The sequence below is a fragment of the Numida meleagris genome, chromosome 5 (assembly GCF_002078875.1).
Source record: "Numida meleagris isolate 19003 breed g44 Domestic line chromosome 5, NumMel1.0, whole genome shotgun sequence".
Taxonomy (NCBI): Eukaryota; Metazoa; Chordata; class Aves; order Galliformes; family Numididae; genus Numida; species Numida meleagris.
In genome coordinates, this window is record NC_034413.1 from 7,846,715 (window position 1) to 7,863,382 (window position 16,668).

Genomic DNA, 16,668 nt, shown 5'->3' on the forward strand with positions numbered 1-16,668 from the left:
ACCCTTGATGAGAGATTACTGCCCTCAGATCTGATAGCAGAGCTAATCTTGTCATTGCTTTATAATCTGTTTAAGTCTGAATGAGAGGGATGATACCGCACAGCAGGAGAAGCAGCTCTGCTCAGTGGCCATGACTGCAGCAGAGAAGGGTTCAATCACGTATGCGGCGTGGGGCAGATCCGAGCGGGAAGAGAGAAGTGAGAGCTGAGGATAAGTTGGGATTTGGCTCGGAGCTCTTGGCTGCTGAGCCTGAGCAGACAGAAGCTGAGTCCTCTCTGGCCCCAGTGCACAACACCAGCTCTGAAGCTCCTGGCAGTGAAGCACTGGTGCCCTGCCCTGGTTTGTCCATACAGCCCTCATGCAGCGGTGCACCTCGCACACCAGGATGGGCTGTAGCTCAGGAGGGACCCTCTTCTCACCAAGGCTTAGGATCTTCAGCGCTGAGCAGAAAGGGGGAATGCAAAGAGATTGCGATTATCCTGAACGATCCCCCTTTGGCTGCAGCTACACCATGGTGGGGAAGAGGAAGATGATTCCCAGCTTGGCCGAGGAAGGCGCAGGCTCATCCTGGCCCTGTGAAGCATGCCATTTGGTGGGGAGGTGGGGTTTCCAGTTGCCTGCATTGGAAGATAGCTGGATAATTTTTGTCCCTGCTGCTCATTGGGAAAGAGGATAATGCATTAAGAGACATGGCATGTAAAGGCATGCACCAGATTAGCTGGAGTGCGGCGATGGGTCTGTGTGCTGGGAGCCCAGGTTTTGTTATCCAGGCAGCTCCATAAGCTCATGTTGCATTGAAACTGGCTGGCAGGAGCGATAAACACATGCCCAGCTTAAACCTCTGCTTTCCCTTGGTAAGCTGCTTCTCAAAGATGCAAATACTCCAAGCAGGGCCAGTTAGAGGGCTGAGGAACAGGGAGATCAAGAGCCCTGCAAATGTGATACAAAAAGAGAAAAAACCAAGCTCCTGGCGGTGGGAGCACTGCCAGGATTAGATAGCTGTGGGTTCTGACGGAGCTGTGCTAACAGGAGCACCAGAGGCAGCTTCTCCAGAATGCTCCAGTGTGTGTTTCAAATGAGGATGTCCAGGAAAAGCCAAACCTGGGCAGTCATAGGAAGGAAAGCAGCAGGAAGAGCAGAGTGTGGGTGCTGGTGCCCCGTCTCCCTGCTTTAGCTGTTCCCCATGGGGCTGCTGCAGGGGACTGCGTGCCGTACCAGCAGTGGTTTTTAGGACATCACCAAGCAGTGGGTGCCCTGGGTTGCCCCGATGTCGGAGTTCCAATCCCATGGGGCAAAGCTGCGGCCTTGGCCCTGCCTCGCTCCTGTCCTGCGAGCTGGGGACGGGGAGGGCAGAGCAGGGGCTGCTCAGGCGATCTGAGCCCTGGAGGACGCCCACATCCCTCCCAACAACGGGGGAGCGAAATCAAACAAAAATAGGGGTTGCTAGTAAAACGAGTGTGTGCACAGCCAAGAAAGGGACATCAAAGCGAGCCTCCAGATGGGCTCAGGAGATAGAGGATTTGTGCAGCACCGGAGGTGGGACTGCAGCGTAACAAACCGTGTGCGAATGAATTAAAACGAACCAGGCAGAGACCCCTGGGTGCTGGGGTCCCTCTTTCATCAGCAGCCCCGCCTCTCCGCTGGGGACCCGCTGCTTTTCATGGTGCAGCTTCAGCAAACGCTGCCGCTCCGATCCCTCCTGGGCTGAGCCGCGTTCGGCCGTTATCGTTCTCTTCCTTTGCTCCATTTGCATAATTGAAGGCTGTGATAAGGAACGGAGTGAAAATGCAAGTAGCGACGAGACTGCCAAGGGAACAGCCGCGATTCCAGCTGAAGCAGCTCAGCTGCACTGGCAGATTTGAATTCCGATGGTGGTGACCCTTCTTTAAGGAGAACTGCGTTGTTCCGGGGGGAGGCTGAGCACAGCCCGGACCCACTGTGCGGACCCACTTCCTGGGAAGGCCGCACACGGCACCCTGTGCTGGCGTGGGGACGGGGCAGCGTTGTGCAGCGGGGGGAGCCGGGCCGAGCCAGCCTGACGCCCTTGTTCTTTGCATTTGCTTATCTGTGGCTTTCTCTCTTTGTTTCCCTTTCTCTTTGCTTCTGACTGTGCAGGTCTTTTTGGTAGGCTCGCCGCGGCTGGACCCAGGCCAGGGTTGCAGGTTACTGAGGGCGTTATTTATGCCACGATAACAATGGGTATGGCATGCGTTCAAACCTGAAGTGCTTTTCCATTTTGACATTTTTTTTTTAATTTTTTTTTTTTTTTAAACTCGTTTTTAGCAAAGAACACCAGGTGCTCCCCCTGGTACTGCCCAGTGCGTGCATGGAGGGTGATCACCTGGCCCCTCACTTACCCGTGCTGGTTCCGCACCAGGCAGCACTGTTGGCTCGGGAAGCTCTGGCACATGGGATGGCTGGGGCTCCCCGCATTGCTGCCGCATAGGGAAGGGTCCTTAGCAGGGTGCCCAGCTCCCCTGGCTTCCCAGGGACAGTGAACTTCTGCTCCATCTGTATTACTGATCCGAGTGCCTGTGGACGTGGCCTAAAAATGGACAAAGCACTGGAGGTTAATATTTTCCCCTAAAAGATGAACTGGCACGCTGCTGGCTCAGTATCTCCATACCCGCAGCGTATTGTATTCAGATTTTGAAAGGCAGCACTGGTTTTTTAATACGTTTGTTTAAGTGGTGCAGCTTTGTGCTGATCACTTAAGGGATGCTGCAGGATGGGACTGGGGATACGGCTGCAGCTTTGTTCCTGCATCTCAGTTCCTTCTATTTTAAAAACAAACCCAAGTTAAGAAATGTTCTTCAGTGAAGATCTTAATGCTTTTTATCTCTGGCTGCTTTTCCTCTTTTTTTTTTCACCAATCTGACAGTGTTACCTTTTATAGATATTAAGATTTGATGAGTGTCATTAAATTCTGATAAGGGAAACTTACTGATATTTCTTGGTGCTGTTTGGTAGGCTAAGAGTGCAAAAATACACAGGTGGTGCCCGAATCTTACTGTCTTGCTCAGTGAGCTTAAGTAGCAGTGATAGGCATCCAGCCCTGTGAATAAGAGCTGTAAACACCAGCAGGGCATTGCAAATTCCCTTGCAGCCAATGGGACCATTTTTGCTGTTTCTGATGAATCTGGTGCCAATGACCAGCTGTTCCTGTCAGCTGCTCTAACCTACCATTAGAGCTGAGCATTGAAAATCTCAACTCATTCCAATAAAAGAGCAATCAGTTTAAGAATGAACATGGAAAGATGTGATTGCTATTGTTTACAGCTGCTACTTATGACTCATTCTTGCTGCTGCAGCAGTGTGTTACTTCAAAGCCCTTTGCTGTCCCCTCGATGCTGAGTGGAGGTTTGTTAGCCCAGAAAGTGGAATGACATCTCAAATACAATAGATCCTTGCTTGTTGCATGGCTTTGCAAATACCATTTTTACTTCTGACATTCAGAGGACAAGGGGTGATTGTAGCTTGCTATCGCCTTAAAATTGTATTTGGCTTGAAGTGGAAAGTAGAGAAAGCATCTTGGCAGGAAAAAAAGCAGCTAGCATCAGAAAGCATCTAAGGGAATGTTCCCAAACTTGTGGCCAACTGAGACGTGTCTTTTGAGTGTTTGCTGACTGAGGCTATCAGGCTCAAAACACTGTAATGAGATTGTTGTTTTTTTTCCTAGACTGATACCAAACAAAACAAATCTATGAGAGTTATTTTCCTGTTGATTCTTCTCCTGTAGGATATCCTCAAAAAACACGTTCCTACGCTTGAAGCTTTTGCATGTCTGAGTGTGGCTGAGGCAAGCAACAGGCCCAGGGTTGTCTTAGGGATGCATTAGTGAAAAAGCTTTGCTTTTTTTATAGAAGATGGTGAAGCTGTTAGCAGCTCATATGAATCTTATGATGAAGAAGAGAGCAGCAAAGGCAAGTCAGCAACCCATCAGTGGCCATCCACAGAAGCCACCATTGAGCTGATGAAGGATGCCCGCATCTGTGCGTTCCTGTGGAGAAAGAAGTGGCTGGGACAGTGGGCAAAACAGCTGTGTGTCATCAAGGACACCAGGTTGCTGGTGAGTAAATCCTCACTGTCTGCCAAAAACAACCTGTTTTTTTGAGCTGGGGAGGGGAGCAATGCCTCAGGCCATGCTGACAAAGCACCTCTAGAAGTAACACTTCAGAAAGATCCTGCGAATGTGGGGATGCTATTCCATTTTCAGAAGTGACATGAGCAAGGGGTTGCAGAGGGGAGCTGAGCTCCAAAATCCCAAACTCCCAAAATACCTAGAGTTCTGCTTGGGAAAACTTTCTCCAGTGATTAAGCAGAAGGGATACTAAAGCCACTGGCTAACCTCATACTTGGCCAACTAGCAATACTTGTAAGGTATTTCACACTATTTATATGTGTACATAGGAATGTTGTAAGGTATTTCACACTATTTATATGTGTACATAGGAATGTGTATGCATGTAAGTATAGAGGTGATATGTGTAGACTGCATGGCCAGAAGATGTCTCATCCTTATAGGACCTAAACCTTCAGTGCACTTCATGCATATGGTTGCATTGAGCCCCTTCCAGTGGTCAGTTCATGCCAGCAAGCAGAAGGGAAGGCTCTTCTTGTCTCTTACCTGACTTCCATCTTCCTTTCCCAGTGCTACAAGAGCTCCAAAGACCACAGCCCTCAGCTGGATGTGAATTTGCTGGGCTGCACTGTCATTCACAAGGAAAAGCAAGTGAGGAAGAAAGAGCATAAGTTGAAGATCATCCCCATGAACGCTGACGTCATCGTGCTGGGGCTTCAGAGTAAAGATCAGGCAGAGCAGTGGCTCAGGGTCAGTGACACCTCTTGGGTTTGCCCAGGCCTTCACCTGCCAGAGAAGGCAGGTCTCTGAGCTGCTTTTCCTTCAGGCTGCAGTGTCAGTTGCACCAGCCCCATCAGCAGCCTTATGTGCAAGGAGAGAAGCTGCTCACTTTCGTCCTGCTGCCTCCATGCATGGGGAGGTGGCTCAGCCGCTGATTCTCCCTGTGCCAGTGGCAGTGTGGGCATTGTGAGAGTACACCCATGCGTGCAGGAATAGGTAACTAGAGAGAGCCTTTTGGAAGGGTCCTCTAGGGTTATTGCCTTGACTCCCTGGTGATGCAGAGGGAAGATAAGAATGAGGGGAGATGTGGGAGGATTACATGCTTCATGGTGCTGTGTGGGGTTGTATATCTCCAAGAGATGTTCCTCTTGCTGAATCCCAACAAGAACATATCTTATCTCCGTCCTGTCCTTGCATGCTCCAACTCCTTTCTCACTAAAAGCCCGTGTACAAATACAAGCACCTCATTTTCATGTCTGGGTTACTGCAGCTCTACTCACCAGACATGTTTTTTTTCTTCCGTGCAGGTAATCCAGGAGACCAGCGGTCTGCAGTGTGAAGGAGGCAGTGAAGGCAACCAGTACATCCCAGACTCACAGCGTCTCAATTACCCAAAGGTACACTGGTCTCTACGTAGAGGAGAAATAGCACTGTAGGAATGACGTTCCCACCCTAGAAGTAAGAGTTCTAAGTAATTAATTTTGTCTGAGCAGACACTGATGATACAAATTTAATCAGCCTCCTGTGCTAAAAAGGAGCGTTATTGGAACAATCTTACTTTCCTTTGAAATTTTAATCTTCGTGCTTTACATTTCCCCCAAAATTGATTCAACTCTGGGCTCCCTTCTATACAGTGGAACAGCTGCTGCCTTATCCCAAAGGGCAGCTGTGCTCAGCAGGAGTTTTTGAAGGGACGTAAATCCTTGAATGTCAGGGCTAGAGACCATCTCTACTCCATGTTAAGGTGATGCTGCCATGGTGGCAACTTGTTCCAAAAGAGCAGCAGAAGAAAGAAACCTTCATAAGAGTCTGTTGGACACCCAAAATGGGTTTGTTTGGGCATCTGGCCATTTCCTCTGCCCATGTCCTCTTATAGGGACTTAGAAATGTGTGATCTCGAATCTTTGACATGTCTGGTTTACTGGCATCGAGTCTTAAGGCATGGATTTCCTACTTGAGTGCTTCCTGCCAGAAAAAGAAACTCCTTGGGGTGAGTGCTTGCTGGAGGGGCAGGCTGCATCCATCTGCTGAGCTGATGTCCTGTGCTTGTTGGCAGGTGGACCTCTCCGAGAGGTACTCGGCAGCCTCAGAGAGTGGGAGCAGCACAGATGGGCACCCAGAGACAGTCGAGACAAAGGATGGTAAAAACTCCCCCTGGGAATGTGAGGAAAGCATGCCACTCACCCTGCATGCAGCAGGCTTTTGTAGCTTCTGCTGCCTGCTGCTGCCGCCCTATACTGACCTCATGTGGGGTGAAAACTGCCTGTGAGCTTGATCTCCTTGTTTTTTTTTGTATAATGAATTAGCAGGTGAATATTAGGATTTTTCAGCTGCTACAGAGTTCCTGTGGGTGTGTGCTGCAGTGCTGTGTGGTGATGCCCGCAGCGCAGGGAGCTTTGGGGCAGGGCACCCAGCTGGGACAGCGGGCTGCGTGTCTGTGAGTGTGAAAAGCCATGCATGTTCTGTTTCTTTTTCTGGTAGTTAAGAAGAAGGGCACAACTGGCCTAAAACTGAGCAACCTGATGAATCTCGGGAGGAAAAAATCCAGCTCTCTGGATAGCCCGGAGAGATCCCTGGAGACTTCAAGTAAGTGACATGAGCGGTGTGCACTGTGGGGTGAGCACCTGCCTGCACACATGCATCAAGTCACCCCACTGCAGGAAGCAAAAGGGCCACTATTGTCTTGGGCCATGCCAGTAATTCCATGCACTTTATGGTGCCTTTTACACGTTAGGTAACTGTGACTGTGACTGTGTTGCTTACGAGGGCAGGCAAGAGCTCATAGGGTGACTCAAGAGGAAGGGCAGATAATGCCAGACATGCACACAGAGGGCATCTTGTGCTGCTCTGCCTAGACATCAGCCAGGGCATGGGATTCAGGTGGGGCGAGGCTGTGTAGGTCAACTAGAATTCACCACCTGGGAGTAGTTTTGTCCATCTGTAGCCAGCTTGCTCCTCCAAACCTAACTTGAATGTCAGATGTCCCATTTTGAACAGATTTTCACCCTTTCAACCTGCCTTGCATGGTTCAGGACCGCTCACCTTTGTGTTTTGCTCTTCATCGTTGCCTGTGGCTTTTTGCAGTGATCTCAGAACCTGCCTGTGGGGTGCGAAATACAACTAGGTAACCTGTGCTTGCTTGCAGGTTACCTGAATGTGCTAGTGAACAGCCAGTGGAAATCCCGCTGGTGTCAGATAAAAGATGGTCACCTCCATTTCTACCAGGACAAGAACCGAAGCAAACTGGCTCAGCAGCCCCTAAGTTTGGCAGGTTGTGAAGTTATCCCAGAGCCAAGCCCTGATCATCTCTATTCTTTCCGAATCCTGCACAATGGGGAAGAACGGGTCATTCTGGAGGTAAAGTGTACATCTCCATACACGTTCTGCTTTAGCTTGGGTGTCATAGCAGGCCTAAAACCTCTGCCTGCAAGCTGAATGCTTTCAAGGCCCTTTAGAGGAACCTTCAGTCCAGCAAAACTGAGCCTGAAGCGTCCAAGTTTGGTTCACCAGCCCACAGTCACCTAGAAGCTGTCCTGCCGGGCTGGCAGTCCAGGCTGCCTCTGATGCTGGCATCTCCAGAGGATCGTTCAGCCTTCATCTTAGGATGGGATGAAGGGTCCTCTGGAGGTGCCCATCTCTCTCCACTGGCTATAGGCTAAGCTGGAATGATTAAGTTATATGGGACACATCTTAGACCGTTAATGTTTGATGAGAGGAGTGTCGCTTCAGGGATTTAATTCTGTGATTAAGAGGAATAGAGAACTTATTCTCCTGAAATCAGGTTTTCAGCCATGGGTTATGAGTGCATTCCAAGTAAACTGATCACAGCTCTGCTCCTGAAAGTGAATTCATCTCCATCTGTTACTTTCCTTTGCCTGAATCCAGGGCTGCTTATCTCCAATCTTAGTTCTCTCTGACGACAACAACGTGATTATAGTAGGAGGTGGACAATGTGAGCCATTTCCTGTATTTTTCCAGTTGGTGGAATATTTATAGCTGAACAACTGACTTTGAGTGCCTGCCATGACGTTTTTAGGTGTTTTTGTTTAGCCTCTGGTTCAGAGTAAGTCTGTGTCCAAGAAGTTTTGCCTAATTACAGATGTGAAGAGGTACTGAGAAAATTTATGTTTTGTGAATGGAAGAAACTGTATTTTGTTGGGATGTCAGACTCAATGTACAGACTGCTGGCTGGCTTCCCTGGCACTGAAGTCTATGCTAAATAAAACAGATTGGAAGCTTAAAATGTACTTTCCAGTTTGGGATTCACTTACCCTGAATTTTACTTTGTACTTGCAGCTCTAACGCTTTAAATCAAAGCAAAAGATGTCTGCATCAGCCCACTTCTTGCTTCAGGTGGAAATCATCCGCTACTGGAAAGTACACGTGGCTATTTGCTAAATCTGACTTCCAGGCACAATACTTAATGTTTAATTTTGCAAAATGTCAGGCTGTTCACTGCACTGGGAATTTGGTACTGACTGTGTTGTAGCTAGGGGGCTCTCTTTGAAGTCCTTCTCTGACCATACTTTAATCTCTCCCCTTCTCATCTCTGCTAAGATGCCGGGGAGGGTTTGGGGCTCTGGTGTAAGGAACGCACAGGCTTTGCTGTGCTTCGGTCTCCTCACAGGTCTGGTGTTTGGAAATCGTGTTACTGCACTCTGCTGGTCCAGAACAGAAAATGCACTCTTCTCCCCACAACTGGCTCCATGAAAGTATCTTCAGCCCTAGAGACATTTTCGCTTTCATATGCAGCTGAGCTGCTCACCCTTGACAGAAAAATGCAGACTGACTATACATTCTAGTGGAGGGTGAAGTGAGGAGCTGCATTTATACACTTGTGTCCCAAATTTGTGAATCAGTCTGTATTCAAAGCAGTGCTTTTTAATTTTTTTAATGTGGTCTCCTGTTTAAAAGAAATACCGTGCTGTTCATCTTCCTCCTTGCAAGACCAGAGGGCTGCCAGTGCACTCCTCTACCAAGGCTAGCTTGGCACCAGCTGTGGGAGCCCAGGGACACTGTTGTAGCCACCTGTAACATCTGTCTGGTCACCTCACAGGCAAAGTCCTCGGAGGAAATGGGCCACTGGCTGGGGCTCCTCTTGTCCGAGTCAGGCTCAAAAACAGACCCAGAGGAATTTACCTACGATTATGTGGATGCCGACAGGGTCTCCTGCATCGTGAGCGCTGCAAAGAACTCTTTCTTGTACGTATGGGGTGGCACAGGGCTTCTGGCAGCTGGGGGAGTGGGGACAAAGCTGGACAGGGGCCCCTAAATGCTGGCAGCAGAGCTTGGGTGCTTCAGCCTTGGGTGTAGCTTGGTTGCTCTCTTTGAAAGCCAGTGCAAGACGAGAGCACTCGTCCACACGTGATGCATTCAATGTGGGCGTCACTGCCATGGTGGGGCTGGATGTGCTGTGCCTTAAGCACAGATACTCCAAAATTCTGCAGAGTGTGAGGATGCAGCAAGGCACACCCCCTCCTGATACCATGTCCTGCTGCCTGTTCACAGCCTAATGCAGAGGAAATACTCTGAGCCCAACGCCTACATTGACAACCTGCCCAAGGGGAGGGTACAGCAGGAAGAGCTCTACGATGACGTGGATCTGCCGGACGTGCCAGCGGTAAGGTGCCCTACATGCTCGTGACAGTGAGCCCCAAGACTGAGTTTGGCTCGTGCTGTTGCAGCAACTATCAGTTGTCACCAGCACAGGTGGCTTGAATCAGGAGATATCTGTTATTCATGGGGAAGCATCTCCCAGCCAGGGGCGATGTCCAGCAGGGAAGTGAGGGGTTTGCCATAGTTGCACGCAGCTGGCAGCAGCACTGTGGGAAGGGGAGGCCCAGCCCTTGGGGAAATCCAGGCTTTTGCAAGGGGCAGAGAAGTGGGCCCTGGTGAGGAGTAACTGAAAAACGTGGGAGGTTTCTAGCAGGGTGCTTTTAGATCTGCAGTTATTCACAATAAAAGCCCACAGTTTCTGTCTGCTAATGGCACAGATGATTTGGTGGCCATGGGTTCTTTGGACCCTGTTCTACCAAAACTGCTCCTGATGCATAAAAGCCATCCCATAAGGGCAGGGCAGGCTCTGTTGGTGACAAGGGCTGTGATCCCAGCTGTGCAAAAGGTTGAGATGCCCATGTGCTGCTGCTGCTACAACCACTGGAAAGACCAGGTGAAGGAGAGTGGGGGTGACTTTCCACACACTTTAAATATCCCTTAAGGAGTGACTTAGAAAATGGGGTTGTGACTCCATTCAATCACAGAAGAGTTTATGGAAAATAGATTGCCTGAGATGCTCTGTTCTTCAGTGAGACTTGGGCTGTGCTTCTGGTTGCAGCAGATGGTCTCTTTTCAGGGGAACATTCACCTTTTGCAGGAAGAAGTACCCAAAAGCGAGAGCAAGCCGGAGGGGGACCAAGACAGGGTGTACCTGGATCTCACCCCAGTGAAGTCCTTCCTGCACTGTTCTGGCAATAAGCCATCTCAGCCTTCCTCCCTGAGCTCGCCAGCTCTAGATAGGGCTGGCAATAAGGCTGCAGCAGACAGCGTGGCTGAGACAGCCCCAGTGGATAAGGAGGCCGAGCCCTGCAAAAAGGAGGAGACCTCAGAGCAGGTATTTAAGCGTGGTTTGGGGCCAGGATGAAGTGGAGATCCGGTTCCCCACCACATCATGCCCCCTCCTTTCCTTTATCTTCTGCCTCAGAAACACTCCGAAAAGCCGGAGCCTGAAGAGCTGCCACCACAGGTGCCCACTGTGAAAATCCAGACTCAGCAGCAGAACATCGCCTTCCCGCAGACCGCCCCCGAGCCCCCAGCAGGCTCCGTACCAGTGGGCAGCCCGCAGCTGGTGCCTGCACACCGGCCCAAGATGCCGCTGCCCGGTGAGTGGGGAGCAGGGCTCAGAGGGGGTGCTCCAGCCACAAGCTCTGCTCTGCCCTGCAGAATACAGGCAGCCTGCTGAGCCTCGTAAGGCTTTCGCAAGTCTCATTTGTTTTTGATGTGACACCTGATAATGTTTTCCCTTCTGCTTTTTCCCTGTCTGAGCTGGTCTTGGTGGCTTGCATTTTCAGTGGCAGCGGTGGAAACCAAGCTGGGCAAGAACAGGACAGAGGCAGAGGTGAAGCGGTTTACGGAGGAGAAGGAGAGGCTGGAGAAGGAGAAGGACGAAATCCGGGCTCAGCTCACCCAGCTGCGCAAGGAGAGGCGGGAGTTGAAGGAGATGCTTGCAGGCTGCACAGGTACAGCCAGGCAAGAGGCAACATGCAGAAGTGAGGCAGGATGGGGACTACGGAGGTGAAAGAGGTGACAAACGTGGGACCAGAAGGGTCTTTGCACCTCCAGCACCGACTTCAGGATCATAGGCACACAAATATGAGACCTGCTGCCAGGGGAATCAGTGCTGAAATAACGGAAAAGAATGAACTCTGAGCCACCCTGTTTCTGACTCATGGCATGGGAGGGACAGGCAAGCTCTGCCATGATGGCATGATTTGCCTTGGCTCTGTGGCAGCCAGGATAGGCTTGGAGCTCTGAGCTAGACCACTTAGCCCACATTACATTGGAACAGGAGCTGGCCCTGCTATGGTCCCTCTTGGGGCAAAATATAAGTGATATGTACAGGAGTAATGCATACTCCTGTAGCTGATCCATGCTCCCCAACTCACCCCAAACTCCCCAAATTTCCTGCAGCTATCAGCACCTTACTTCCCTTTGCAGACAAGAACCTGGAGCAGAGGCTGAAGGAGATAGATGAAGAGTGCAAGAGGAAGGAGAGCCGAAGGGTAGACCTGGAACTGAGCCTGGTCGAGGTGAAGGAGAACCTGAAGAAGGCAGAGTCTGGTCCTGTGACGCTGGGCACCACTGTGGACACCACACACTTGGAGAATGCAGCCCCCCGGGTAGGTTTCAAAGTCAGTATTTCACTGAAAAACAACTGCAGTGTGACTGCGGAGCTTTTCTACAAGATCGTGCTGAAATGCAGCAGCAATCTCTCTTCAAAGAATGAAGTCAGTCATCATGATTTCCATTATTTTTGTTGCAGACTCAAACAAAACCTGCCAGCCCAGCAACTAGCGCAGAGAGCTCCCCAGTCAACTCAGCAACGGCTCTGAAAAACAGGCCTTTGTCCGTCATGGTGACAGGGAAGGGGACAGTCCTACAGAAGGCGAAGGTAATGTGCCAGTGAGTGCATGGGGTAGCCACTGCTCCCTGTCCTAGCAGCAAGGCAGCCCAGCAGGGAGGGCAGTGGTCAGGTTGGGTGTTTGGGAAGCCTGCTGACCCATGCCTCACAGCAGCCTGGTTTTCCTCTGGTCTTTTCACCCAGGCTTGTTCTAACTGTGATTTAAATTAATCACTGTGTGTTCCTGTAACTGGAGCTGAGCCACGCTGCTTGTGCTGGCACAACTGGAGTAAACGAGTGGTTTACTCTCACTGAAACTGTGCTGATATACATTTGAGGTTTAATTAGGGGGCAACATGACTAGGCTGTCTGCTCCTGGGAGGTCCCCAAGCAATAGAGCTGGCATCTCATGGGGTTTGAGACCACTTTTCCAGTGGCTGGCTGGAAACAGCAGCCCAACATGGACAGGAGCAGCTTCAGTTTCTCCTCTCTGTGGAGTTCTCCTTACCCTGGTCTGTCTTCGTAGTGAAAGAAAGACACTAGCTGAGCTTTTCTTCGCCTCTGTTTTAAATGTCTCACTCTATCTCCATCCTGCTCATGTGCCTGGTCCCTTGCAGGAAGTGCCACTGCTGTCTGGAGTGGGAAGTCTGTAGTGAAAGTAGACCTCCCTGACCTGCCCTGTAGCCAAAACCACTCGGGTAACAGGTGTTCAGGCTGCTCCTGAGCTTATTAGAGCTACAGCAGCATGCCAGGTTTACCACTTTGACTAATTCACCATTGTTCTTCGGCAGGAATGGGAGAAAAAAGGCGCAAGTTAGAAGTACATTTTTCAGAGATGGACTAAAGACTGGAACTGCCCACGCATAGGAAAGGGGATTCGAACACCAGTAGGTGGATGTTGGGTGTGCAACACAACCCACACCAAGCGCCTCCTCCGCTTCGCGCCACCTGCTCGGATGCAGCGGTGGAGTCAGCAGCTGCCGCTACCACTTACCCCAAACGATCTTGCTCTTTCCAGACAAGTCCCATCACGTAGCTGAAACAATAACAACCAGTGGCAATCCTTGCATCAGATTCCTAACCCAGTTGATGTAAACAAGAATGTTACTGTACATAGGGGCGTTTTGTGTATTTCTACTCTGAAGGTTTATCGACGAGTTATTAAGGTTTCTATATTAGTGACAGTAGTGAGTTCAGGACAGGCCTCTGCTATCCTTCATACCCCCATGGTTTTCAACCTGTCGTGGCAAATCGCAGCCAGCTCAAGTCTCGCGTGCCTTGCTGCTGGCTGTCCCTCAGCTGCTGATCATCCAGATGCCCAGGCCTGAGTGATCAGCAAGACACAGATGAGAAGCACACAGCCACCTGTCCAGCAGGAAGGACAGGGAAGTAACTGTATGTACACACACAGCAAGGATATTCAGTGATCGAATGCATCACACCAGGGCTTAATGCTACCAGCCTGTGGCAGGGTTGATTTGCCAGAATATGGAGGAGGATCCCTGCTCGCCTCATGCTGTGTTACATCCTGGTGAAACCAAGGACTCTGGACGAAGAAGATCTCCCAAGCAGATTCACTAGATGTTCTTGAGGATCTTGATCTCCTTCACCTGAGGAGTTTGTTCTGAAAAAGAATAATCATAGTTGAAGGCTTGTTAACAATGTACCAAAGTCCCAGGCCTGCTCACCTGCTGGATGAGGATGCTGGATCCTGATGCCCTTTCTGAGAGGAGGTAAAGGTGTATATGTGCTCCTGCCCTGGAGCTGAGCACCACATTGCTGATGCTCTCTGGTCCCTGCAGAGCCACAGCACTCCCCACAGCAGCAGCTGTACATTGCTAAACACATCCCTGTGGGAAAGAGCCCCCTCACATGGGTTCAGGTGGGTGCTGGACCTGCTCTCCTCTGTGTCTCTGGACGGCTATCCTGGTGCTATCACCCTTATTTCTAGATCATTAAAATGTAACATAGCCTTTGGACACTGTGGCCTGCAAAGCTCATCCCTCTGCTCCCTGTTTAATGAGAGAGACTGTGTGCCTGGTACTGCCCAAACTCTACAGTTTGAGACATTACAATTCAAAGAGAGGTGCAGAGAAATCCATCCACCTAGTTTCCTCTCCAAAGCACAGGGAGGCCATGGGCACCAAGAAGCTTTTGTTTTGCCCCATCATGAGCTGTCAGGAGCTCCTCTCCCCACCCTAAGCACACACACAGCACCACACTCTCCCCCTGCACCCTGCTGTCTGCCAGAGCTTGTCCAGCTATCTCACAGCAGTACCCAGCTACAATGGCCAAGAGCAACTGTGCTTTCTGCACCTCAGCCCTGTTGGCTCTGCTGGGTGGTAAACACATTTCCCAGACAAGAATCGTTAAATAATGTCTCCACATCCCCATTGTTTTCTTAACTCAAGGCATTTCCTTTGTTGTAACTGTGACCTATAAAGTGGCGCTTTAGAGGGTTTTATAATAAAATGTTGAGTATATTACGTTACCAGTGTATTCTCTTTTAGCAAGCCTTGTCCTTGATCTGCTTTCTAGTATCTTTCATGCACTTCAAACCACCAGCACTGTTACTATGAAGTTCCTTGGCAAGGCCATCCACAAGGACTCCATCTTAAACAAATAACTTAGTCTTCTAGAGTGACAGCAATGGAAATCAAAAACCTTCCTGGCAGCTAGCCTACTGAAAATAGCAAAATCCCTGCTAGTTTGCACAAATAACACAGAGCATGCTCCTGCTGGTAGCTCAATAGCACAATCAGTCAGCAGAGAAAAAAAATAGGTGAGAAGTCCCTTACCTCCTGCTTGCCACCAGGTAGCAACTGTGTGCAGTGCTTGGTGCCTGCTCTCATCACTGATGGGAAAAGCAGGAAGGGGTTTAGCTAGAAAGGAAGGAAAAGGGTTAGCAAGGAGAGTTCCCCAGCAGCTCTGTCCATCAGGATCAGCTCCAGCCTTTCCTAGCACAACCCTGCCTTGCTCCCCACGGAGCTATCTGCTAACAAACACAGCTTCCAAGGATCTCAGCCGCATTCTAAAGATGAAAAAGCACATTTCTTGTTGAGGTGTAGAAGTTAGCTTAAATGGCTGGGGTAATTAACAAATTTACTTCTACTGCAGAGAATAAGATCTGCATGTTTGTTTTGAGCTGAAGAATACAGCTGGCTTCAAGGAGAGCTTGTGTGACATTTACTAGTCACAACAGGCATGATTTTGCTTGCTTTGCACAAGAAACACAAGAGCAGAGGGAAGGTAAGACCTGAGGGCATGAAATTCATGGCACTTACTTAAATCCCAGTTCCTTGCAGGAGAAAGAGGCTCTTCTCTGCAGTCAACACCTGGCCCATGACCAGTGAAGGTTCCTGCAGGAATCCTGCAGAGTAAGAGGAATTCACAGCTTTGTTACCAGCTGCCCAGGCACCCAGTGACGAGCTGGCCATGCCCATGGGCTCTGTGCCCTGCTAACCCAGACAGGATTAGTGCTGGCTCGCAGGGACCCCTGCGTGGCTGTGCCAGGCTCAGGCATCGCCCAGCCTTCAGGGCACGAGCTCCCTTCAGACACATTCTCATTAAATATTTCTGCTGGAATTCAAAGCAAGTCTGCGGGGATGAATTTAATAAGGGTTATGTCAGAGCCCCAAGCCACTTACCCTTTTTTAATTAAGATTTGCAGGAGAAAGGGCTGAGAAATTAGCCAGGATTTTCAACTCTGATTTTTAAAGGGAAAAGCAAAACTAAAGGCAAACAACTCCAGCAACTGCTCAGTCACACCCTGCTGTGCTGCGGGAGCAGTGCACATCCAGCATTCCCCAGCCCGTGTTACCAGGTTGCCTGTTCCTCCTCCTCCCAGCTGCCCTGACACCTCCTTACCTTGCAGAGTGCTTTGCCCCCTACGAGCGGGGCCGCTGGGCTGTGCTCTCCTTCGGTAAAACCCTGCATAAAGGGAAGACTGCAAACAGGGCAGCGAGGGGAAGAAGAAGTCACAATCTTGGAGCCACCACACAACAGGGGATGCACAGAGAGATCGGGAAGAGTCTCCTGTGCAGCTCAGCTGGACTCCAGCCAGATCCATAAACACAAACCGCGGCTTCTGAGGTAAGCTGTGAACCTGGCATCGCCCGTTCTCCCCTCAGATGATGCTTTTACAGTGGAGGCAATGTGTCTGCAGCCCTGCCCATACGAACGATCTTGCTAGAATCATTTCTCTTTCTGTCCAAACGTCAGCCCTCCCCAGAGCTAAGCCCATTTTGCAGCACCTTAGGCACCGAAGAACACAGCCCATGTACTGAAAAGAGGAAATTCTCACTTCTCTCAGCCTGCTTCTCCCACAAGATGCAGTAGCATTATTTTGTGTCTTGGCACCAGCTTTCGGTCTGAAGAGAGCCTCAGACAACCATTCTTCTGACAGTGAACGTGCAGAATAATTTGTCTCTCTTTTTATACATCCGATGTTACTATTCAGACACCAGGCCAG

General features: G+C 50.0%; 1 protein-coding gene across 7 annotated transcripts in view; it reads left to right on the forward strand.

Annotated features, from left to right (window-relative positions):
• The window catches only part of AFAP1L2 (actin filament associated protein 1 like 2), a 57,147-nt gene extending 42,459 nt beyond the window's left edge, over positions 1–14,688 (forward strand). For 2 of the 7 annotated variants that reach the window (XM_021400626.1, XM_021400627.1), the window contains 14 exons: positions 3,864–4,069; positions 4,652–4,831; positions 5,389–5,478; positions 6,138–6,222; positions 6,563–6,667; positions 7,227–7,438; positions 9,138–9,283; positions 9,590–9,701; positions 10,434–10,691; positions 10,782–10,959; positions 11,149–11,316; positions 11,795–11,976; positions 12,120–12,248; positions 12,989–14,688. In XM_021400626.1, the coding sequence (XP_021256301.1) occupies positions 3,864–4,069; positions 4,652–4,831; positions 5,389–5,478; positions 6,138–6,222; positions 6,563–6,667; positions 7,227–7,438; positions 9,138–9,283; positions 9,590–9,701; positions 10,434–10,691; positions 10,782–10,959; positions 11,149–11,316; positions 11,795–11,976; positions 12,120–12,248; positions 12,989–13,015 (2,078 nt within the window). In that variant the 3' untranslated portion in view covers positions 13,016–14,688. Of the gene's footprint in view, positions 1–1,911; positions 2,200–3,863; positions 4,070–4,651; positions 4,832–5,388; positions 5,479–6,137; positions 6,223–6,562; positions 6,668–7,226; positions 7,439–9,137; positions 9,284–9,589; positions 9,702–10,433; positions 10,692–10,781; positions 10,960–11,148; positions 11,317–11,794; positions 11,977–12,119; positions 12,249–12,988 lie in introns of those variants that run through there. The other 5 variants (XM_021400624.1, XM_021400628.1, XM_021400629.1 and 2 more) reach the window with 4 other exon arrangements.